Raw genomic sequence first — 25,356 nt, 5'->3', positions numbered from 1 at the left:
GACTGTGTACGTGACAAATAAAATTTGAATTTGAGATACTAACCCCAAGTTGCTCTCCGATGCATCCATCGGAGTGTGAATGTAGTTAGAAAGCACTCAGTATAGATGAAGTGCTTGTGAGAATGGGTGTGATTGGGTGAATGTGGCATGTTGTATAGAGCGCTTTAAGTACTCCGAGAGAGTAGAAAAGCGCTCTATAAGAATCAGTCCATTTAAAGGAGCTTGCTTCTTCGACATTTTTAAGAGTTCTAAACAAATGTCTGTCCTCCTCCAGAAAATCTTATGTACGCAAACGCGCGTTGCAACTTCTTATCTGGTGCGCATCTTTTAGTTTGACAGCACATGTGCACCTGTAGGACCACTTATGTGCTCTCCTGCATGTATTTAAGGAAAGAACTGTGTTTAATGGAGACTGTCAGTGACAGTCAATGCCCAAAAGGTTTTTGTTCAAGCAGTCCTGGCAGACGGCCTCGCTCTTACTTTCCTCATGTTCTCCTTTTATTTAACTGGAGTTGATAAATGACTTCATCCACCCATCTAATATGTTGAAAAAATCAAAGCAAGAAACTTGCTCACCATGTTTTCTTGATACTGCAGTTAATAAATCTTTCGAGCTCAGTAACTTTAACAATTTATTTCATCAGCATTCCAGTACCTGAAAACATTCCAGCATTTATCGTTGATAAATCTTGTATGAGAAGAAAGATTAAAAGTAATTGAGCAATATAGAGTTTAATAAATAATCACATCCGGTGCAGTGCAATAAAGTTTGCTTAAAAGAAACCTCAACATAAACAGACACTTAAGCTGTGTACATGCCGGAAGTGATTCGCTCATCACACATTGCTTTGAAGCTGGTGGTTGGTCGCTTGCTGACGCCCCAGTTGCCCAGATACCACTACCCTGTAAATCAACAATATTCTTCATTCCCACAGGTAGCACTTCAGGCTTTCACCTGACGCCTGAAAATGAATAAACTTTTATTCTGAATCCCGTCTACTTCACATCACCAGTGGTTATTTTGCCCGCTGTAGTCGTGGAACACCCTTCACTTTCTGGTCAGCGTGTAGCTGTGAATCTCTTCCAGTATGCACACAGCGTCACAGTGGAATCTGAGTTTCAGGATTGCAGCTGTTAACTCAAATTAATGCAAACTTCTTTGTGTTGTGTAAACTCTCAGCACTTTCTTAGTTCTTCCATGTGTAGCTGTAGTTGTTCATGGTGATGTGTGTCAGGGCTGTCTTTCCCAGGGTGGAAGGCTGCTGCAGCTGCTGGATGGAAGCAGGATGGAGACCACAAGAGGACAGTTCTACCGAGGCCTCGCCAACCTGCAAAGTGTTCACAGAATAAATACCCCTACACTAATTCACACTTTCTCTCCAACTCCTATTTTAGAATAAATCTGAGGTTGCTAGCTGGCACTAAGTGCTGTGGACAGCACGTTGACACAGGTTAACAGACAAACAGCAAAACCAGCCATGCAAACTAGCTCGTTCAACATCTGCATTATTTAAATTACCAATGCACGTGCCAGAAACCTGAGCGCCTCAGTGGGTACATTTAGTAAATTATCGTGAATTAAGTGGCTGGCCCGACTGTGTGAAGAAGACAGAGGCTTCACACATGTTACATGCAGATAACCCTGGTTATGGTTTAGGCATCATCTGCAGGTTGCTTGCTAAGAAGTAAAGTTGACATTAAAGTTGATTTGATCACATTCAGGCTACAGCTCATACATGCATGACATTCATGAATCAAACAAAAAGCAGCTTCATGTTTTCTGTGTGTTACCTGCTGCTTGGTGCTGTGTACGTTCATAACCGCGGTAGGAGTATGTGTGTAAAGCGCAGCTGAGAAGTTTCCTTTCTGCGCAGGCCGAAGTAACGTTAGGATAGCATGGAGAGACGAGGGGAGGACAGGTCCTGCAGTGTGGCAAGTACAAGTATACTGAACACTAACACACACAGTGGGAGCTGAGAACTGATACGAGACAAAAGTCTGCTTGTCCAGCTGCGTACCTGTGATCTCCAGACTGCTGATGTTCTGGTAGGAAGAACCAACTTGACTTCTCACGTTCACACAACGGCTCTATCAAAGCATAAATCACACACAGTGTCAAATTCAACTCAGAAGTATAAGTGATACGTGAGATGGTTACAGACAGAGCTTCGTGTGTGTGCTCCAAACACCTTCAGAGTGTGCATTGTAGCTCCTCTAAAAGCACTGGGGGCCAACAGTGTGGGCGGTAACCCTGCCTGGGAGCCGGATGAAGCAACCACACCCTTCCAATTGATGAAGAAGTTGATGAGAGTGAAAGTGTGAAGTCCTTTCACACATATCACAGACTCAGGCTTATGGTCCACAGACATGACGTGGCCCTCCTTATGACTAGAGAAGAGGTCAAGGAGTTGTCACAGAAAAACACACAGAGTACACGTAAAACAGACTAACGTGACAGTGCTAATGAGGATACAGCTGTAGGGTGTGGAGGTCTGGCTTCTTGATTTTGTCCTGGACTCCCATCTCCTTCAGCCAAGACAAAGTGCTGTCTTCATCTCTGTAGTCTCCATCATGGTCTCCTCCATCAACTGTATCGCTCAGCTTGGAGCACCTATACATTGAGACCACATTTACACACGATGGCACAAAAACACCACAACAAAAGGTTCTTCTTACGTCTGACTGATTACACTTGTACAATTTCCAGGTTAATAGTGCCTCATTTTTCCTTATGGTATATTTAAAGCATGACGACTGGTTATATCTAGTTCCTTCTACAGGCCTTTATGGCTTAACTTACCATCGTTAAAGTAGACTTTCATATGTGGTGCTCCCTGCTTCTCCTTGCTAACAGTTTTATGGTCCTTGGGTCTTTATCATAAAAATAACTAAACTTTTTACTTTTCTTATCTTTTGTAGAGTGCTTGTGTTAAGTCTGTAGGGTGCAGGTTTCTTTTTATTGCCCAAAAAGTTATTCCAGTCATTCCCCGTTTAATTAACATTTAATTTAACCTAATTAACAAGAATAATCCAGGCATCTGAGTCTCTTAAAAGTATTAGATCAGTTGTATCTGACGCATGAATATCCTAATCTCCACTGTGTATTCGGACTACTGAAGCCTCTGCTGCAATCTAATTAAATCCTTTCTTTATTCCTCTTGATTGGGTTGTGCAAACCATTTACATGAAGGGTAATCATACTACGTACTTGATTTTGCATTTGGTTGGTTTTTGTTCTAACAGTTGAGTTACGTGAGCTGTAGCAGAACTATGAAGCACACTGATGGATATTTTCAAACAGAAAGAATGACAGAGAGAAAACAGAACTGGAAGAACTTCATTTTAGCGTTAGCTATTTTGGTGTGCGAGGGATAATGTAGCTAACCCAGCAGAGCCCCCTTAATGCAACAGGAAAAAAAACAACAACTTCTAAAGTGTGTTCTGTGCATTTTGTCCATTTAGATTCGATCTTTCACCAAATGTTTCATTATTCAGTGGATAGTCTGAATTATGCTTATGTTAGGCATAGGGGTACCTGGTCATCATGCACATACAAACAGTCATAACCCACCAAGTCATTGAAAGTTGGGTTCAATGATATAGTAAGGCCAGACACTCCCTGGTGCACTCGCCTTGCTGTCAGCGGTCCAAGCATCCAGTGCAAAGGCCAGGAAACTATGAATGTTAGAAGAAACATCTGTAGTACTAAGAGTTGCCAGTACTTGGCTGCTCCATCCAGTATTTGAATCCATAGTGTGGTACTGCACTTGTATGAACGTCCACACGAACCAGCTTCAGTGAATAATTCTGTGAGAAGGCGACTCCGCTGAGAACCGGAGTTCTGTCCACGCAGGAACCAAGAAAATGTGGTTCCATAAAAGTGAAATGTGAACCACGATCAGTTATTAAACATTCCAGCGATGGCATTACTCCACATGCTTGGTGTCGACTTCTCTACCTGCACATTCTCTTACCCAAATTCTTCATTATTGCCATGCAGTTCTTTCAAACTGTTGCCTTCAGTTGCAAAGTTGTAATTTAGCACAGCCATTGGAAGCTTTGCAGGGTTGCTCTGTTAGCTCTCATATGTCCTCACTAGAGATGGACCGATCCGATATTACGTATCAGACCTAACTTACTGGATCGGATATCAAAAAGAAATAAAAAATGTAATCCGATCCATTAAATATCAAAAAAGCAGCTCACAGAACTTGCGACAACTCCTAACTCAGCTCATAACCGTAGCACGTGGGAGCAGTATGCATCACGTGATAGAGCGGCTGTGGTGCGCCAGACCTGTCGGCGGTCTGGTTGAGCATTTGTAGCCTTGCTACCAAACCGGCATTTCATCTCCGAGGAAGTTATCCCAGAGAGAAGTAAAGCAAGTGTGTAAGTTCATCTCTGAATGTTTGTAAAGCATTCCAGCGTTAGCGACTGCCTCTCTCTCTCTCTCTCTCTCCTGCTGCTACTTCAATCATGAAACTGATCAATGATCAGCTGATCGGCTTTTCTGTCGCGAGTCCGTCTCTCCTGTTTGTTTATCGCCCACTTTGCACCAGAAAGAGGAAACCACCGGCTGAACAACAGCAGCTTGATAAGCTTAAACGTGTATTTAATATTACTTTCTACACCAGGACCTTTATCTACGCAGCTGACGGCTGGTAACTGTGCAGGGGCGGATCTAGCAAAGTTTAGCCAGGGGGGCCAGTAGGGCATGAACAGGGAAAAGGGGGCACAGAGACATACTTTTCTTTCTTATTCTCATTTAAAATGTCTAGTTTTTAATAAATAATTATCTGACTCTTACACCCAAAGTTTTAATCTGATGTAAAATGTATAGAAGTCCATTACTGTATATAGTAACTGTTAAGTCTAATATACCCTAGTAAGCTATACTACTTTTTCCATCTGTGCAGTTCTGTTGAAGAAAGATGTTGAATCTATTTAATTATTCTTGAAAAATAATTTATTTCTGTGCATTTTTTTTTCACACTGCATCAAATTAAAGTTGATTACGTCGATTAAGCATCATGAGGTGGAGGGTGGGGGGGGGGGGGGGGTGGTTCACTATTTTCTTTTTTTTGCTGGGAGTTTGCAGCCCTATTAGTTAAGTTGTTTAATATTTCTGCTAAGTACTATTTAAAATACCAGAATAGGGAGGATGGAGCAGGTTTAAGTTTATTAGATTGATCAGTGTTGCTGAACTATGAAATATTTTGGGTGCAGTGTGTTTTTTACATACAGGTATAACAGAATAGCTTTAGTGTTTGTTTGTTTATTTAAACTTTAGTATGAACTTATACAAAATGCAGCAATACATTAAAAAAAAAAGTTTCATTGATTAAAAAACACTATATCGGATTCATATCGGTATTGGCCAATATCCAAATTTATGATATCGGTATCGGACATAAAAAAGTGGTATCGTGCCATCTCTAGTCCTGACTTGGGCGCTTCTCAGTTTCCGCCTCGAGGTGTCCTGTGAAGCAGATCCCCTTGGTCTCCTTAAATCCTTCACTGCCTTGTTTGCCCTGCTGTACACTACCAGCCTGTACACTTTTATTGTGGCAGCAGGGCTGGTGTCTGGGATCAAATGTCTTGCTTCGAGTTTTGCTGCTGTATTCTGAGTTTGACTCCACTCAGGGCTCTTGAGCTGTTTTAATAAAATCATTTATAGAATCAGATGTTGTATCCTTCCAAGGCCTCCACATGGTGGGAGCCTCCAGGTCTGCTCATGAATGCAGATTCGAGTTCCACTCTTCCATATCAGCTGCTGCTTCTTCCGCTTCTTCTTCGGGGTTTAACAGCAGCTGGCACCCTTTTACATGCATTGCTGCCATCTTCTGTTTCAGGCGTTATTACACTCTTAAGTCCTGCTACTTATTCCTGCGTTTTTCGGGATCCTACAAAGCATCAAATGACGCATCTACTATTAAATTGGCTCATGGCCGCTCAGACATCGTGTTTGTCTCTTCAATCGTCTTTTTAAAAATCTTTCCCATCTGGCAGCTCCGCCAGATGTGAACTACCCAATGATTTTTCATTTTAAAAAAGGAAGTATTATTATTTATTATTAGCTGTATGAGAAGTCAGCTATTCTAGAATGATATGAAGCTGTGTGGAAACTGCTGAGTGAGTCCAAACTGATATTTTACACATATTTTCAAAACAGTGATCAGAATCAGAACCCCGACAGCTCCCAGCCCTACTGAGCACAGACAATGAAAGAGCAGCACTTACGTGACCTCTTGTTCCTCCTGCTCCTCCTCTTGGTGAATGGTCTGCTTCTGTGCCTCCCTGCACCTCCTCTGTTCCTCCAGCAGAGGGAGGGTGAACTCTATACCTATATGGGTAAACTGATCAGTGAGGAGCAGCGAATGATGAAGCTGTCATGTCCTCTGTTCAGTCCTAACCTCAGGCTAGAGGTCTGACATTGTTTGACTCCTACAGCTAATTTTTCTTGTACTTTTTTATTTGAGTCATGTCTTAAAGAATAAACTACAGGCAAAGCTTTTTCATACAGCGGTCAGGTTTGTGGACTATTTTACTGCCACTACATGTCACATTTCAGACGAGTGGAAAGAAAATGTTGGTTGTCCACGCTGCCTGCCCGGGCGGCTGACAACAATACCTTATCAGCCTTTTACGGCTGTAAATGTATCAAATGAAAATTAATTTTGAGACCAAAGCTACAGTTCAGCTCTCACCTTCAGCCTTCATTGCCTCTCTGAGGCCCCTCGTTGTGGGGGAAATGAAAGCAGTGATGCTGCTGGATCCTCCAAGACCTGCTGCCCGGAACAACACTGTGAACTGACAATGAAACAGATGAGCTGAAGGACGGTGTTGCTGAGCACAGTTCAGATTGCATATTAACACCTACCTGATAGGAACAGAGGTAGAAGTACGGACACAGTCTGGCCTTTAACAGACTGTAGAGAGATGACAGACTGACGGACCTGAGCAACAAACATGGACAAAGGAAGGAGTGTGGGAATAATGCCACTGAATACATGTACAGTACACAGAACACAGCAGCCAGTGTTCAGCAGTTTCACAGTACACACAGCATTCATTTGACTCTGGCTGCATCGAGTATTTTGAATTACAAAAAAGACCTCAACAAGGCAGCACCTGTTCCTGGAAGCTCCACTAAAACCTTTACTGGATACAGGCTGGCGTTAAAACACCTGTTTCACTTTATAACTACACCTGACCTGTTTGTCACAGCTACAGTAAAGTTACATTCAAACTCACAGCTGAACACACGCATACGTCACCTGGTCCAGGAGATACAACAATGTCAGAAGTCTTTTTGCAGAGCATCACCATGGAGCTCCACCTAAAAATGCTACTTCATTGTGTGGCTGCTCTTACTTGGCCATGAAACACTTCACTGTACAAAGGTTCATTTAATGTGCAACCCTGCTGTGTGAGATTTAACCCCACCTGTGAAGCTGGATTCAGGAAAGAAGTGTTTAAACATGTTTAGCGCTAGTACAGAGCGTGATGTCACTGGGTCCGATGGTTAGCTGGCTGCTGCTAACAGACTGGGTTTGTGTTAGCTAACTGTGACAGAGCTGATAACTCGGTGGAAAAAAAGGTCCCTGATACTAAAACACAGTCTAAGGAGGTCATAACTTCCTTCTCTCTCTGACAGATTTATTGGGGCTACTCAGCCTAACAATGACCTCTTTCATCTACATCTCTTCGGACCTCCAGTGTAAAGATCTCAAATCTTAGAATCAAGTTCAGTTTTTTTTAATGATTCATTTATCAATAGGACATATCAGTGAAACCACCTATCAGTCAGTTATACATAAAAATGGCTGCAATTCCTAAACAAACAATATTTTTATTAAAATCCGTCGAGTTAAAGCTGAAAGTCTGTGATTCAATCGCATCTTGATTCATTTAAAATCAGGACAGAGAGAAAAATGAATCATTGCAGTAAAACCTTGTCACCCTGTCAGCCTCACCATTCTGTCATGAGACTCTGCTGTATTGTTGCATCATGAGCCCAGGGGGCGCTCTTGCCAAAGAAGCTCCTTTCAGCGTTGATCCTAGGGAACAGAGACAGCCAGGGTATGGAGGGATGCTGCCAGTAGACCAGGCTTTGCTGGAAGGCACAACGTAGCTCTGAGCAGGACCTGGGATCCTATAGCAGGCACAGAGACAGGTCGGGCTGAGGAACAAGCTACTGAAGAACCCAAGATAAACTAAGAGCTGTCGGGTATCCATATCAGCATACTTTATTAATACCTAAGGAAATTATGTGGGTTACAGTTGCTCCAGTAAAGTAACAGTAACAGACGAGTAGGGCTGCCACGATTAGTCACTAGTCACGAGTATTAAAATCGTCGACGACAAATTTGATAGTCGACGCATCGTTTGAAGCTTTGTAAGATCCCAAAAGACGCAGGAATAAGTAGTAGAATTTAAGAGTGTAATAACAGACTGAAACAGAAGATGGCAGCACTGCATGTACAAGGATGCCAGCTGCCGTTAAACCCTGAAGAAGAAGCAGCTGTGTCCCACAATTCATAGCGCAGCCCAGCTTAGTTTCCAACAATGGCGGCAGCTAGTTAGTTTGAATATTACTCTTATTATTCTTTCTGGGTCACAAAATAAACGTTTAACATATTTTCAGGCGAGAATGTAGCTGTGTAAACCTCAAATATCTGCTCAGTTTATCAGGACACCACATATTTTCAAAAGCGCTCCGACGTTTTCGGAGACGTCTGTTACCCACTAGCTCGATAGCTAACCGGGGGCTAGGCTCACTAGAGCCGTGAGAACACCGGACTCCCGGCAAATCGTTTTCAAACCCACTGCTGTCTTTTGCTACTCAGGTTAAACAGGATATATAAGTCATTCAGATAACTTACAAATGTTATTGTTTGGCTTTTTTTCAGTATTTTATTTGTTCCTGAGTAAATCGGTTTGGCTGAGATTAAAGTTTTTACACAGCTGAATAAATGTCAAGCAGACAGCTGATTATCAGAAGTGTGAGATGCTGGAGAATTTACTCCGGTGTCCTGTTATATTTTAGATAGTAAGGAGCAGACGGCTGAGTTTATTAAACTCCACTGAAACAACCTGCAGATTTCATTAAAATTTAATTCATCTTGTCTTTACTTTTAGTTAGCACATACGTAAACACTTAAAGCTGTAAGCTAATGATAGTTATATAAGAGCAGATGCTGCTGGTGCAATAAGCTGTACGTTTTACGTCCAATGGATGATGATCTGATTGGTCAACTAATCGCAAAAATAATCGGTGACTTGTCGACTATCAAAATAATCGTTTGTGGCAGACCTACAGACGAGATTATTTAACGATACAGTATGTTACACATGTGTATTTAGTTCTATACTTCTGGAGATAATTTGTTCACTCTGGTGCTCTTAAACTGGTGCAGATTAATTGTCATCTGGTATTGACTAATAACAAATACACACATGCATTTTGTGTGATAAGCACAAGTATTAAAACCTAATGGTGAAATAACTAGTAGCTCAGTGTTCCAACATGCAGAAGAAGCAACTGCTATTGCAACTAGAGATTTGAAAGAGCCGCTGACCTGAGAGGAAAATCTGGACCCTCAATGATTACGAAGACTATGTGAAGTAGGGCTGGGCGATATGACCCAAAATTCATTTCTCGATATTCTTTAGCTGGATGACGATATATATCTCGATATTTTTTTAAAGCCATAAAGTAAGAACAAAAAGAGAGTTCTTAGTCAAAGCTGTGTCCCAGATGTCACACAGGCACTTTCATTATCATACAGCACAGATGTACATGAAAAAATTACTCAGAAATAAATTATGAGCATTTATTAAATAATAATGCTCCATAAATAAAAGAAAACAATGTTGTTTTTGTGCATAACAAAAAGCTCACAATTGTGCAGTCAAAACGTGAACTAACAGACGCTGAGCATAATAACAAAGACCATAGACTTCCGCTATGGTTCGCTGCTGAGCAGTCGCGTGGCAGAGCCGCTCCTAACTTTCAAGAAGTTCACTACTAATTTAATCGAATTTACATCAAATTCTAGCTTTACTGGAAGTGCCAAATTCAAAAAAAATATATACGATGCCTCCCAAAACTACAAAGCAACACTCAAAACAGCAAAAGCCTAACCTGGTTCAAGATCCGGAACAACAAGCTAGCGAGATCACGGAAGATGAGCTAACTACGGATGCTAATGCTAGCGAAGTTGTCCCGACATCCGTACTTCAGTTAATGCAAGTAGACTTTGGGAAAAGATTTGATATTGTGCTTGCCGAAATCAATGCCGCAAGATGTGATATACAACTTCTGGCAAACCGTGTCGCGCTGGCAGAGGACAGAATTGGAACAAACGAGGACGACATTGCTGCTGTTAAAGCTACGAATACTTTGGAAACGAAGTTGGAGATACTAACACGCAAGGTAGAAGAGCTGGAGAATGACAGTCGAAGAAATAATATTCGCTTGGTGGGTCTCCGTGAAGGAGAAGAGGGCACAGATATGTGTGAATTCCTAACTAAGTGGGTCCCAGAGGTGCTTGGGATTCAATCTTTCCCAGTACCCATAGTGATTGAGCGAGCCCACAGAATCGGGAGACCCCGGGATGTTTCAAAGTCAACAGTAAATCCAACACGGCCCCGCGAGGTGTTAATGAAGTTTTTAAACTCTGCTGATAAGGTTCGGGTTCTAAGAATCGCCAGGCAAAAGGGCAGCGTACTTTATGAGGGCAAGAGAGTCATGTTTTTTTCCAGATTTCTCAGTGGAGCTCTGTAAACAACGAAGGTTGTTTGACCCGGTAAAAAAAACCCAGCTGTTAACACTTCGCATCCCGGACCTCCGTTTTGGCTTCATCTACCCAGCAAGGATGTTGATAACCTTTCAAGGGGACCGACATATTTTTGTTAATCCATCTGAGGCAAGTTCATATGTACAACAGCTCAAGCCAAATGGACAAGAGAACGTTACGACCTGAAAGGCAAATGTTCACTTACCGGTAAAGCTTCTGTTGTCATGATTGTAATGTTGGATTTAAGGATAATTTCATTCCAGGCCATATAGTTAGTGAATAACAAATATACTTTGAGTATAGAAGTGTCATGGCCTGATTTAATTCTTTTTCGTTGTGGTGGCAATTTACTGTTATTATTTTATAATATCTGACCATCCACTCTTAGTTAACTTTTCTATTTTATTAGTTTTATTATTAGAGAGCGGCTCTGTTTTCTTTTGTTTGTTTGCTTTTTGTTTTTTTTCCAGAATTGACTATTTCTTACTTTCTGCATCTTTGGTACCCATGGTAACTAAATCCTGGTATGATAGTATTGTTATATCAGATCACTCCACCGTTTCCTTTCAACTAAATTTACCTAACTTACCATTATTTACCACTAGATGGCGACTGCAATCTTTCTGGTTAAAGGATCCAGAATTTTTAGAATATATTGGAAAGCAAATAGATTATTATTTTGCTTATAACACTACTCAAACTACGGCGACTATAAAATGGGAGGCCTTTAAAGCTTTCCTGAGAGGGCAAATGATCAGTTTTACAAGCTTTTTAAAGCATCCGGGATGGAACTGGTTCATTTGGAGAAAAAGATAAAAGATATTGAGGAAGAGATATTTATATCCAAATCTAATGCTCAAATTCTAGAGTTAAATAAACTCAGAGCTAAATTTAATATTTTGTCATTAAATAAAGCTACTAAAAGTTTACTAAGACTGAAACAGTCACAGTATGAACAGGGTGAAAAAGCAAGTAAAATACTGGCTTGGCGTATTAAACAAACTCAGGCTGAAAGAACAATAAACTCTATAACTACAGATGAAGGACAGATCACAGCTGATCCTAAACATATAATGACTCTTTTTGTACTTTTTATAAACAGCTATACAAAACTGAGCATTTAAAGTCATTTTCATCAAAACAAAAAATCTTTTTGGATCAACTGCATTTTCCTAGACTACCAGAAAACGATATGGATGAACTAGAGCTTAATATAACAGTATAAGAAATTACTAATGCTATAAGGAACATGAAAGGGGGCAAAACTCCTGCACCTGACACAATACCAATAGAAATATTTAAAATATTTAAAGATAAATTAATCCAGCCTTTATTGGATATGCAACACATTGTAGTTCTTATAGACCAATCTCACTGTTGAATTATGATTACAAGATACTTTGCAAACTATTAGCTATAAGACTAGAGACACTCTTGCCTAAGATGATTCATTCAGACCAGAACGGCTTTATCCAGGGGAGGCAGGGGTTTCACAATATACGGAGGGTCATGAATATCATTTATGAGAAAAAAGAGACAATGCGTTAATCTCAATGGATGCGGAAAAACACTTCGACAGGATCGAATGGCCGTTCTTATTTGAAGTTTTGAAAAAGTTTGGTATTGGAAACAGATTTTTTAAATGGATTCAATTGATATACTCCAACCCTCAAGCAGAGATTTTAATTAATGGTCTTTTTTCCGCATCATTCAGATTATATCGTGGAACTAGACAAGGGTGCCCCTTGTCACCTCTCTTGTTCACCTTGGCAATTGAGCCTCTTGCGATGGCAATTCAGAATCATAAAAACATATCAGGAATTAAAGTAGGCAATGTTGACCACCGTATTGCCCTATATCAGGGCTCTAGACTAACTTTTTGCCATGGGCGTACCGGTACGCCTAACTTTAAAAAGTTAGGTGCACACAAATTTTATAATAATTGATATAATATAATGTGTTTTTCTGGATACACTGTGCTTTTTCAGCATTCAAAGATTGATGACACCGTGTCAGAGCACTGGCTATGAATTTCAGAAGGATCAGGCCTTAACAGAAAAGTTAGCAATAGTTCTTTTCCTATTACAGCTACATCCACTTCTGTCGTGCCTAGGCTGCTCACTAGGGCTGGGTATCATCACTGACTTCTAGAATCCATTCGATTCCGGTTTTCAAAGTCCCGATTCGATTCAACTTAGCCTCAGACAGTGAGAAATATTATAATTCTGATCATTTATCAGTACTGACTTCATCAGAATTGTGAACATCACAGCAGATGCCTTTGTGTGAAAGTAACTGAGAATAAAACACAGAAAAACATGAAGGAGATTTTCCTGGTCTGGCTTTTTATAGCAGATAACCTTAAAAATATTCTACAATGTTCTGCATATAAAATATAAATTTCTTCAGCATTGAACAACAGAAAAAACAGGCTTTCTTGTCCGAGGTCATTTAAGTGAAAAAAAGAAAAAGAAAAAAAAAAGACAGCAGCCACAGCGCTGTAAATAACGGTAGACTGGTGGGTAATAAGCGAATGAATAATACAGAAAACAGAGATTGGAGACGGGAAACTGTTCTTGAAGTACAGAGAGAGAGAGAGAGCTAGCTGTGCATGGAGTGTGATTTTAATAGTCGTGGAAGCAAAACAGCAAAATTCATGACGACATTGATCAAATGTGAAGCGCAGTTTGCTGCTTCTTTTGCTGCTGGCTCGGTGAATTTTGGTTGGAGAGAGACAAAACCTGCAGCTCAGAATCAGCGCAAAAAGACGTAATCACAGCGCGGACCGGACGCATCAGGATCGCTAAGCTCCGACAGCGGGTGAGAAAGCCGAGAAAGACAAAGCTGATTCTGATGCGTCGGGTCTGTGTTTACGTCTTTGTGTGGAGTCCGTGTACCTGCTCTCGTTTGCTGTTTGGTTGTTGTTGAAATGGTTTTGTGAGCTTTAATCTGAGAATCTGGCGTTTCTGGCAAAACACAGTTATATTTAAAAGTCGATTCAGGATTTAATGAATTGATATGGCTTTATTCAAGCTACTCACCTCCCACTTCCACCTGCACTTTCAACTGGACCACGGCCAATCAGAGAGGTCCCGCCCCTTACTATCTCTGATTGGTTTAGTCCACGATAGGGGCAAAATGTGTGTCTGTTGTTGACCACAGGGAAGGTTGCAGATTTTTTTTTTTTTTTTTTTTTGCTACCCGAACAGTTGGTCGCACAGGTGCAACCAAATATTTTTTTTTTAGTCGCACCACTGAAAAATTTGGTCGCACTCTAGAGCCCTGTATATGCAGATGATGTGATCCTGTTCTGCACTAATTTAAACAAATCAATACCATCCATATTAAGTCTCATTAATACATTTAGTACATTTTCGGGTTATAAAATAAATTTTGATAAATCCGAAATATTATTTTTGAATAAAAATGAACGACAAAATCCTCCAATCAACACTCCCTTTCTGCTATCTCAAATTCAAATTTTATTTGTCACGTACACAGTCATACGCAGTACGATATGCAGTGAAATGTTTAGACAACTGCTCGTGACCTAAAGAAAAAAAAAGAAAAGGCTATGAATAAGATAGGAAATAAATATGAAAATTAAAAAGGGTAAATTTAACTGGGAAAGAATAAGATAAAATATATAAGTTAAAGTTGAAAATAAAATAACTGTACAACAAAATACACAATATACAGTATAGAAATATATAAGAATGTATGAAGAATTATAAATATATATATACACAATAACAGCAGCTGTACAAGTGAACATGGGTTTACTTATCTGGGTGTGAAATTAACTCACTCAATTGAAAATATTCTGGCATCCAATTATAATTCCTTAACGACGTCAGTTACTACACTTCTAAACAGATGGATGAAACTACCTATATCTTTAATTGGTTGTATTAATATACTAAAAATGTCAATTTTGCCAAAATATCTTTACCTTTTTCAATCAGTATCTCTCTCTCCACCAAACTCTTTCTTCTTAGATTTGCAAAAACTATTCCGAAACTTTATTTGTAACAACAGAAGACCAAGACTCAGAGTCTCATTACTATACCTTCCTTATGAAAGAGGGGGTTTACAACTTCCAAATTTAAAGTGGTACTTCTGGGCTGCTCAAATCAGAGCGGCAATGTTTTATTTTGTTAATGAGCAGACTTCAGTGTGGGTTTCTATGGAATCCACAGAAATCAAAATTCCCCCGAACTTATATCTTTACTCAGCCGACAGGAAGACAGTAAATAAGCAAACTAAGAACCCCTTTTTAAAAAAAACACTATAATGATCTGGTTAGAAACACATAACTACTTGGGAGAAATGATACAGCTGTCTAGGTTTACTCCGATATTTGGAAATAACAACTTTCTTCCTGGTAGGGCGGATGCAGGTTTTAAATTTTGGTTTGATCAAGGTATAAGAAAAGTGTCTGATATATTTAGGAATAATACTCTTATGTCTTTTGAACAACTTAGAAGTACTTTTTCTATTCCTGTCAAACATTTTTTTAAATTTCTTCAATTAAGAAATTTTATCTTAACCACAGAAGGTAACAGCTTAGAAATCCCCACCTACTCCTCTCTAGAGAGCACAGTTATAAAGCATCTAAATGGGAGAGGCCGAGTTTCTGCATTGTACAAATTATTTATGGGCAATTCCAAAGAATCAACACAGTCTATATTAGAGGCTTGGAGGAATGATTTGCAAATGAACATATCTGATGATGAGTGGTATAAATCATGCTCCTTGGCCCAGAGTCAGACAATTAATGTGCAATCTCGACTACTTCAATATAAATGGTTAACAAGACAATATCTTACTCCGTCAAAAATGCATCATTTTAACTCAAACATCCCAGACTCCTGTATTAAGTGTGGAGTGGACAGGGGCACTTTATTTCACTGTATATGGGAGTGTCCACATGTGAAAATCTTTTGGGAAAAGGTAATAAATCTGTTGAGTCAAATTATTGGTGACATGATTCCACTTCATCCTAAAATATGTATTTTAAATATATACCCGAATAATTTTGTACCTGCTGCAAACAACAGAGCTCTGTTAACGACTGGACTTGTGGAAGCCAAGCGCTGTATTCCTGAGTTGGAAAAATCTAAAAATATGTGGACTATCTCAGTGGCTTAATGGACTGACATCTATACTAACTATGGAGAAAATAACTTATGCATTAAGAAATAAACTGGACAAGTTTGGGGCTCTATGGTCAAAATTCTACAACTTTCTGGAGAACTGCAGCGTGCACACTGTGGACTTAACGTCCTGAAACTCTAACTTGATTTGTATATCTGTCCTTCCCTTTTGTTATGGTTTGCTTTGTTTTTGTTTCTATTACTATGTTGTTTCTGTTTCTGTTGTTGTTGTGGTTTTGTTTTTATTTATGTATTTATTTATTTATTTTTAATGCTCGCGGTGCACCATGTAAAACCGGTTAAAACCAATAAATAAATGTTAAAAAAAAAAAATAACAAAGACAGATTTCACAGCTGCTCTGTTCCCAAGTTGACTGCGCGACTGACAGCCTGGAGTTTGAAATCCGCTTCATAACCACGTCTCTTAACAGCTGCCCTTTGTGGTGCTTATACGCACACAGTCCGGTAGTATTGCGTTGAAGCACAGTACGTATCACTCCGTAATGCTCCGACAATCCATCAAGCGGTGCAGCTTCGTAGCTACCAAAGTCGTACTACAACATTTTTGACAGATTGCTGAGCGCCGTGTAGCACATAAAATCGGTTCACGGTCAGTAAGCACAACCAGAATTCATACATAAGGTGCACTGTCGATTTTTGAGAAAAAGAAAGGACTCTAGGCCGTGCAGCCCCCGTGCGATGTGAATGCAACATTACAGACAATCCCCACTGTGGTCATCAATGTAACCAACCAACTGATCTACCCCACAACAGCAGTGATCAGTGAGTTTTTTGGCAACAAAATGAGCACCCACAAGGAGCAGTACCCTCCATGGAGAAGGAAACTAGAGGCCAAGGTCAAGGCAGCATAGAGGGAAGTATCGGAGCTGCAGAAAGGTGTGATAAAGGAAGGGATGTCTAAGAAGTACAGCAAGCTGGTCATACCTGATCATCAAAGACTCACAGCCTTGGCTAGCAGCTTGAAGAGGTACACCAGAGAGATCGAAGCCATGAAAATCAAATCATCTGAGGTGTGAGGTGCTGGAGATGGAGCAATATCGGAAGAGTATACAGCAGAAGGACACAACCCGTGACAGCAATGCTCAGTGTTCAGTGGATCTAAGAGCGGACCACAGCAGCCTCTCTGAACGGGATCCATTAAGCATCACAGCGGCAGACATCCATGAAAGAGTCTCAAGCATGAAGCGTTGGGCAGCACCAGGCCCTGACATCATCCACGCCTACTGGCTAAAGAGCTCATTTATACAAAACCCCTACTAATGACAGCAGGGACCTGCAATTTTCATTATTATTATAAATAATAATTATTAAGACACACATCTTTGTTTTAGACTGAGACTCAGAATCATCAAACTGATCCAGGTTTACATGGAAACGGTGACACGGATCATCTCTGTTATTCTGTGATATCATTTTTTAATTTGGTTACAGAAAAAAAATCTGGCTGAATAAAAAACAAGATTTTAGGTTTAAACATCTGAAGTAGGTCTAAAATCGAAAAGTCGTGAGATGGTGAGGGCTCAACAAGTGCTGAAAAAAATATTTATTTGGAGGGCTGTAACTGGTGTCACTGGTGTCTCAACATATGTGACTATTGTGTGCCTGTCCATCTTCCACATGTATGCAATGAGCCTACCTGTGGACTGTGTGGCAGGGAACTGAACTGTGCCCTGCAGTGCTGGCTGAGCCCCTGAGCTTCTTCCTGAGCTTTGAGCTGCTCTGCCCATGAAAGGGAGACCAGAGAGGTCAGGAGGAGACGAGTCTTCAGGCTCCAGTCTGCTGGATACTGGGTGCACACAGGAGCTGCAGTGGGAGCACTGGCTTGGGGGCTCTAGAAGGACAGAGGGGAATCCTTTGAATACACGGTTATACACTGCACAACAGAAAACCTGGGAAAAAGTGACAATTCTCACAGATATGTCAGTCAGCATTTAAAAAAATACAGAAAAAATCCCCACCTTTAGCAGGGGGCTTTTAATATGCTCCGGTTCTTCTTCCAACAACACATCACTGTCAGACAGAGATCCAGATTTCTGCAGCAGGACACAGACAGGAAAGGTAAGAGGGGGTCCGTCATGTTTACATCTCTACCACATAAACACAGGAGCTTTCTGATGATACGGGCAATGCAAAGGACCGAGACCAACCTGGCTGGAAGTTTGTCGGTACTCCTGTTTTTGTGCCTCATCGAGCCTGAAACTGAGAGCCAGATCTAGCGCGCCTTCTCTCTTCGATGATTCTTCATCTCTCTCATTGTTTGTGATCCCGGAGCTATCAGAGTTTTCGGGGTTACAGCTGGCGTCGCTGAAAGTCAGACGTTTCTTCTTGGGACTGTAAGTGTTTTCTATTTTTGCGAACGGGTTCCTGCGTTTTATTCCAACCCCGGAATGGTTCTGGGCGCCGGAGAGCGGTTCCGGGGAGAAAGTCCGCACGCACGTCGGAGATGAGCCGCTTTGTTCGGGGCGGTCTGTGGACCCGGCACCGGTGTCGCTTCGGGCTCTTTTGCACCTCATTCGCAAAATTTCCGCTGGTCGCTTGAAGCTGGGTGAGTATCCAAAGTGTTCCGACATCCTGTGGAGATGCAGTTTGCCCCAAACAATCCGCTTTTAGCGCTGTTTCCTTTAGAAAGCGCAGGACCCGCGGCTGTTTTTGTTTTGCGCTTTCTGCGCTGTAAAAATTTGGCGCGCAGCGTGCTGACGTAGAGTCCCCGCGTGATAATGGCTGTGAAAAGGAGCTAAACGGACGTCATTTCCTTACGTTTGTTTTTGTGACGCACGTTAAAAATAAATACACAATAATCTACAGTGTTAAATGCAATTATTGTATCTGTTGGAGCCTTTACTCATCGGGAACTTTGGACGTTATGTCAGGATGTGACGTCGTGTCGGGTTTTACTACATTTGAATTGTATGATTTAAATTAATAATTTAATAATAATCAGAGACGTATACACAAGGAGATGTTGGAACAGTTTGAAAACTTGAGGGTTTGTGGAAAGACCTTTTCAGAAAAACACAAGGCAGAGCCTTGACTTCCGGCTTTGACTTCTTCTCTTCCTATATCAGCGCTTATGTGGCAATATTGTCTGAGTGGCGACGCCTATCATCCAGGAGAATACTGCAGCGGCTTCCTGTGCCTTACCGGCGGATATACAGTGACGAGTACCTGGAACTTAGAGGGGATTTGAGACAAATTTAACGTCGCCAGCTTCGCACAGATCTACAAATGTAAGCTGCTTTCAAGTTCCAGTGTAAAACTGGGACATTTGGGCTTCCATTGTATACCTGCATTTTGTTTTCAGATGAAGTAGTCTTTTCTTTCTAAAAAACAAACAAACTTGAAAGCGTTATTTATCATTGCAGACACTATACAGTAGCCTGTAAAGGTTAGTATATGGTTTAAATAATCTGTTGTTACATGCTGAACGCTCTTCTGTGGGGAAAAGCCAACCAGTGCTCAGCTGCAGATAGAGGGAACAACATCATCCTCTCGAGTGAGTACAGTTTTCCTTTTCAAGATCAGCTCTATAAATTCGCTATAGGCTCCTCTTGTTCATGTGTATCTTTTATCAGTTTATTTATTCGTTTCTTTTTGTGTCATTTCAGTTATTACATTATGTGTGGTATAGTATGACAATGTCTAAGGCAGTACAGGCAAGAGGAGAAATAAAAGGGGGAAGGAGGGAAGAAATAAGGGAAAATATAATAAAAGGATAGTGGCACGAGCCGAGAACAGGGTCCCAGGGTTCCAGGCGCCCAAGAATTGGCCAGCACCTGAGCCAGAGCCCCCTAACAAGGAAGAGGTCCAAGCCATCCCATACCAGCAAGGGAGCGGCTCAACAACCACACCAGAACATCCAGCCACGTGCCGTTGATCCCTCCCTGGGATGCTGCCCCTCCCTACATCCCAGGGAGGGGCAGCATCGTCCAGCGGAAAGTGGTAGGAAGAGGGAACCACTCCCTCCATGACCATTTCCCAAAGGGGCCAAGGTTCTGCAAGCCCCAGGTCCGGTCATGAGCTTACACTGGATTTTTGAGCCAGTATTTTGTACTGGTCTTACTGAAGTGCTCTTACTGCACCATTGCTTATAAATTGCTCCACACTGCAGTTTTGATATCACAATAATTTGCCTCGCTTAGTAAATCTGTCCCATGGCATATAAAATTTAATACATCTTATTTTCTTATATTTTATGGTTGTGGTCCAGTTTAACCCGTTTTCTCCTTCCTGGTTAGAATTTCAAAATAGGCCAGGGGTCAAAAAGAGGAACACCAATGCCCTGTTCCACACTAATATAATCAGTGTTCTCACAATCGAGGTAAACAAGGCAAACAAGCTAGAAAACGTGGTCCCAATATGATAGAGAAGCTTAAACATGACTAGAGTTTGCTTATGAAGAAATCAATGGCATTAACAAAAGAAAAAAACAAGCTCTTGAGAAAATATTCAAAAACAGCAAAGTGATATCAGTAACAGATTATCTGAAGCGGAGTGCTACAAAAAAGGATGGCGTCTGCATCTGTACGCTGAGAATGAACAAGAGAACAGGACATGAGACAGAAAGTATCCTGATTCTGTCAGAAAGCTGCTACCGAGCTCAGACAGAAGGCAATGATTGATGTGACGCACACGCTGGGCAGACGAGCCATGTGCAATCATCGTCCTCTGCTCTGTGAGAAACATCTGAAAGAGAGCAAACAACAGTTCCTTCCTGAAAGAGAAGAAGCTTCATTTTGGTGAGAACGAGATTCGTCAGAGCAGCGCTGTGGAAACGGCTTACATCCAAAGATTCTACTCTGTCTATAATCACTGAATATAAATGAGGCAGACATTTTTCCTGCTATTTTGAAAGACCACAACATTTTGACACTGACACCAAATATCAGTAAGTGGAACAATAGAAGGGGTTAGGCTCAGACTAGCTCACTTCTGAAGAGTGAACAGCCCATATCAGATATCAAGGATGTTATAGGAAAGTCCTGGAATTTGGCCTCAAAAAGTAATGTATGTGGAAAATACTGGGAATTTCTAAGGTTTTAAATGAGAAAGATAGCCACTGCATATGGCAAAAAAACAAGCACATAAAAATAGCTCAAAAATAGAAAAAATAATGATGTTTCTGCTGTCAATTTACCAATTAAATGATTAGCTGCTCTCTTTAATGAAGCGATCTGTAAAAGAAGAACTGTCCCCTTCATTGAAGAAAGGACATCTCCCTTTAATTCCCCAAACCAACAAAGATCCTTTATTTATTGATAACTGGAGACCAATTACACTCAACAATGATTATAAAATGACAATTTTCATAGTAGCAAAGCTTTGAAACACTGATCCAAATAAAAGAATTCAGGAATCCCACTGTGGATTCGTGAGTGGCATTCATATCTCAATAATATTCACCTGTTTTTGGAGCTAACTACAAATAATGGCTTGTTGGCAGTCACCTGATTTTATTCTTGATTCTCTACAGTTCTCCACAATTTTATCTTTAACCCTAAATTTTTAAAAATTTGATAACTTTTTTTATCAAAGCAATCAAGACATCATCGGTGAAACTGCCATCACTCAGATTAAGAGGGGAATTTCGTTATGGCCGTCCCATCTCTTCTTAGCGGTAAGCCAAATTCTGAACCTTTCAATAATCTACCATAAGTTTAGTTGCATTATCTTTAAATATACACAAGTCACTGTCTCTGGGGTGACTGTAGCACAGGAGGTAGAGTGGGTCACTTTAGTGGTTTGATCCCCGTCTGCATAAATAACCCCAAGCTGCTCTCTGATGCATCCATTTGAGTACGAATGTGTGTGACTGTTAGATAAAAAGCACATAAGTATAAGAAAAAAGTGATTGTATTAATGGCAAATGGACTGATATGAATGGTGCTTTTCCACTCTCTCAAACACAATAATAATAATGTGTACGTTGCTCAGGGGTACCTCAGGGGAGCCGTTCAGTGGAGTCAAACCCCCGACCTTCCGATCATGGGGCAACCACTCTACCTACTGAGCTATCCCTGCCCCTCAATGTGTCACAATGACACAAATGAAATCTCAAAGTCTGATCTGTTATTAACATCAGGCTTAAACCTTAATTTAAATAATTTTGACATTCTTGCTTTAAAAGACATTGCTGATACAGAAATATCCCAGTTAAAAATATTGTTAAATATTTGGTAGTTTTGATCCCAGTGGAGGACAAAAGCTTGATGGATGATAACATAGACCTGGTGATTTGATATGTTCAAATGAAATGTAGCTCCTAGCTGGCTAAAGACTTCCTCTTTATGTGTAAGTGCTGTTAAGCGAAGAAATAAGCTGCACAACATTTTTCCCTGCAGATTATCACAATTATTGGTCCAGTTGCTGCATCCACACAGAGGATGGCTACACGGATTTCTTCACCATTGAGACCGGTGTGAGGCAAGGGGGTATCCTCTCTCCCTTCCTCATCCTTCTTGCCATTGACTTTGTTATGCAGAGGGCCATGGACCAAGATGGCTTTGGGATACCTTGGCATCCACCAACATGCCTCAAGGACCTCGACTTTGCAGACGACATCGCTTTGTTGGCTGACGTCCGGAAAATCATGACTACTATGACATCATGCTTGGAGCAAGAGGCAGCCAAAGTGAGCTTATGGATCAGTGGAAACAAAACCAAGGTCATGAGGACAGGTTACGTGACGAAACAGGACCCCATTACGGTAGGACTGCAACCACTGGAGGAGGTGAATCAATTCACCTACCTGGGCAGCATCCTGGCAAGTGATGGAGATGCTGAGCATGACGTTGTGTGTCGAATTGTTAAAGCAGGTGCGGTCTTTCAGCAGCTCCGGCCAATCTGGTCGACCCCAAAGATCGTGGTCAACTCCATCGTTATACCTACTGCAATCTACACTTGTGAGACGTGGAAAACATCAGCCAGAATTGCAAAAAGACTCCATGTGGCCCAGCAGCAATGGCTAAGACATATTCTGGGGGTCTCCTACCGGGACCATGTCACCAACGAATAAGTACACCATCGAACTGCCACACGTCCCCTCCAGGACATTGTGACTGAGTGGCGTGTGCGGTTTGGAGGTCATGTTCTACGTCAACCCCCACATCAACTGCCCAAGATTGCCATCACATGGAACCCACCCCATGGAAGACGCAAACCAGGCCGCCCCCATACAACATGGCGGAGGACCTTCATCGATGACTTATGCACCATAGACATTGCATGGGATGAGGCCGAAGCAGCCGATCGAGTATGTTGGTGGACACTTGCCGCCCAATGCGCTGAACAGCACAGGAGGACCTAAGTCCAAGTAAGTAAAGGTCTCCAAAGAGGAGATCCCATACTAAATATATTAATATATAGAAAAAGATCTATTTAAAAATATTTTTTAAAGCTTAAAAGAGTATGAATATGTAAGATTTCCATGGGAGTGCAGAGGATCCTCTTTCACAGCATATTTTATATCTAAAGAGACTTTTAATAGAACATATTTTAAATGTCCAGTACATGAAAATAAGATGCCAATCCAGCAGTATTAGTTTGTCCCACTGTTGGCAGTAAAACAGAACTGTTAGTTCACCCCTGACAAAAAACTACAGGACTATCACACTTTCACTCAGGCATCACCAGAGTACACAGACCAGAGTTTTCCTCAGTACTTTCATTTTGATTCGCCCATGGTTATTATTCCAAAAGGAAACTATACCAAGTTCATACTCACACTTGTATAATAAATCCCTGAACTCAACAGGCTTTAAGAGCAACAGATGTTAACTAGTTACTTAAAAAAAGTCAACTTCTAATGTAAAGTTTGACTAAAACTAAGGGTTTACTGTTTTTGTTCAATGTGTTATTCATTATATTGTATTAAAAGTAGACAAATGCGTGTCTAAGAGTGATTCTTTTTTTGTTCAGTCACAAGGCATTAATGCAGAAACCAGCGCAGTGCTTCAGATGGATGTCAGAGCCTGAAGATTTGATATATGCTGTTAAGGAATATTGAACACATTTAAGGTATTTCTGAAAATCGTGATATAAATAAATGTTTAAGTGGATCTGTAGTTATTTAGATTCAGGAGTCTCCTGTATTTGTAGTTGGTATCTGTGGCAGTTCCCTCTGAACTCAGATGTTTAATTTGAGATGGAGGGTTAGTTAGAATCTCTAAAACACTAATGCGCTTATATTATCATTGTATTTGACAACACGTGGACCCAAATAAATCAAAGGGATATATTTACATTGATGTATATATTAAAACTGGCCTCTGGAGATGAAAGAAGGGCAGCAGGACAGTGCAGGCTGAACAGGTGAAATGCAGGGAGTTAAGTAGGTAGGTGCTTGGTCATGAAGCATGATGAAAGTGTCAGTGGCGTTTAGGTTGGGTCATGAGCATGGTGGGTGACACTGGAGATTCAGGGGAACAGCGAGAACCATGGTTAGTACAGTGAAGATCAGACAGGACCAATCAGACAATATCACGTATGTTATGCAGTCAATACAAGGAAAAAAGTAAAAGTAAATCTATAAATTTCACTTCAACAGGTCCTGCGATGGTGGAAGATGGTTTGACTTCAAGTGACATGTTTCTTTCTTGGTCTTTTTATATCCTGTCTTTTTCAAATAAAGTTTTTCTATTAAATGTGCTTTAAGTTGTGGAAAATCTTTCCACTGTGAATGGCAAGTAGAAGTAAAGATGAGGGCAGCTGCGAATGAGACCTCTCAGTCTTTTGCTTTCTGATTGGCTGACTTCCACCCCCACACCCCCAACCGCCACTTCCCCCCTTCAGCTACAAGTGCAACAAGTGTTGCAAAAGTCAAAGCATAGAATATGTAAATATGTGCAGTTGAGCACTTGTATTCACTGATTTAAGAGCTCACAGAGCTGTGTTTGTAAATATTAAAATAATAAATAAACATGAATAAAATGTGAATACAGGTTTGGAGATTTAAACTGTAACTGTAATTTCAAATTTGTGTGAGAAATTTTACAAATGAAAATTTCAAAATACAAGTTTAAATTTTTAACGAGTTTGTTCAGACTATTGAAGGAAAATCATAAACAGCGAAACAAATAGTCTCAGGTTTTTTTTCTCACTGTAGCTCCTGTTTCCCTGTCATGATGATCACTGAGACTTTATGAGAATCCAGCTCCTTGTTAATCTGTCATCAGTCATACAGAGCTCAAAAAATGGAGCACCTGGATCAGAGTACAGTATTACATTTCTGGGATACTCATCTGGTCAGTTGTGTGGGGGGTGTTAATAAGGGGGAAACAATTGGCTGACTCTATCCTCATCTTTTCAGAGTTTTTTCCACTAGTTTTGATTTGGCGAGGCTCAGTGTCACTATGGGTAGCATGAGGCGATACCTGGACTCT

At 40.8% G+C, this 25,356-nt stretch overlaps 1 protein-coding gene across 1 annotated transcript; it reads right to left on the bottom strand.

Moving 5' to 3' along the window:
* Nucleotides 1–619: 619 nt before the first annotated feature.
* donson (DNA replication fork stabilization factor DONSON) lies at nt 620–18,973 on the bottom strand. The gene is made up of 12 exons (XM_086282617.1): nt 18,127–18,973; nt 17,938–18,012; nt 17,616–17,810; nt 7,977–8,155; nt 6,881–6,956; nt 6,708–6,810; nt 6,241–6,343; nt 2,474–2,611; nt 2,190–2,388; nt 2,019–2,088; nt 1,792–1,922; nt 620–1,328 (listed from the first exon to the last, which is right to left on the bottom strand). The coding sequence occupies exons 1-12, from the start codon at nt 18,547–18,549 to the stop codon at nt 1,188–1,190; spliced, it is 1,833 nt and encodes a 610-aa protein (XP_086138743.1). The 5' UTR covers nt 18,550–18,973; the 3' UTR covers nt 620–1,187.
* Nucleotides 18,974–25,356: the final 6,383 nt, after the last annotated feature.

The sequence above is a fragment of the Aulonocara sp. 'chitande type north' Nkhata Bay genome, linkage group LG23, assembly GCF_057382095.1.
Source record: "Aulonocara sp. 'chitande type north' Nkhata Bay isolate Kocher_YH1m ecotype deep benthic linkage group LG23, A_spYH_male_GT1.1, whole genome shotgun sequence".
Lineage (NCBI taxonomy): Eukaryota > Metazoa > Chordata > Actinopteri > Cichliformes > Cichlidae > Aulonocara > Aulonocara sp. 'chitande type north' Nkhata Bay.
This window is presented reverse-complemented; position numbering and strand designations above follow the sequence as displayed.

Coding starts and splice junctions, on each gene's coding strand:
- donson (XM_086282617.1), bottom strand. CDS start 18,549: ATGTCGGAACACTTTGGATACTCACCCAGCTTCAAGCGACCAGCGGAA. Junction 18,013..18,126: donor ACCGACAAACTTCCAGCCAG/GTTGGTCTCGGT, acceptor GTCCTGCTGCAG/AAATCTGGATCTCTGTCTGA. Junction 6,811..6,880: donor TCTACCTCTGTTCCTATCAG/GTAGGTGTTAAT, acceptor TTTCATTGTCAG/TTCACAGTGTTGTTCCGGGC.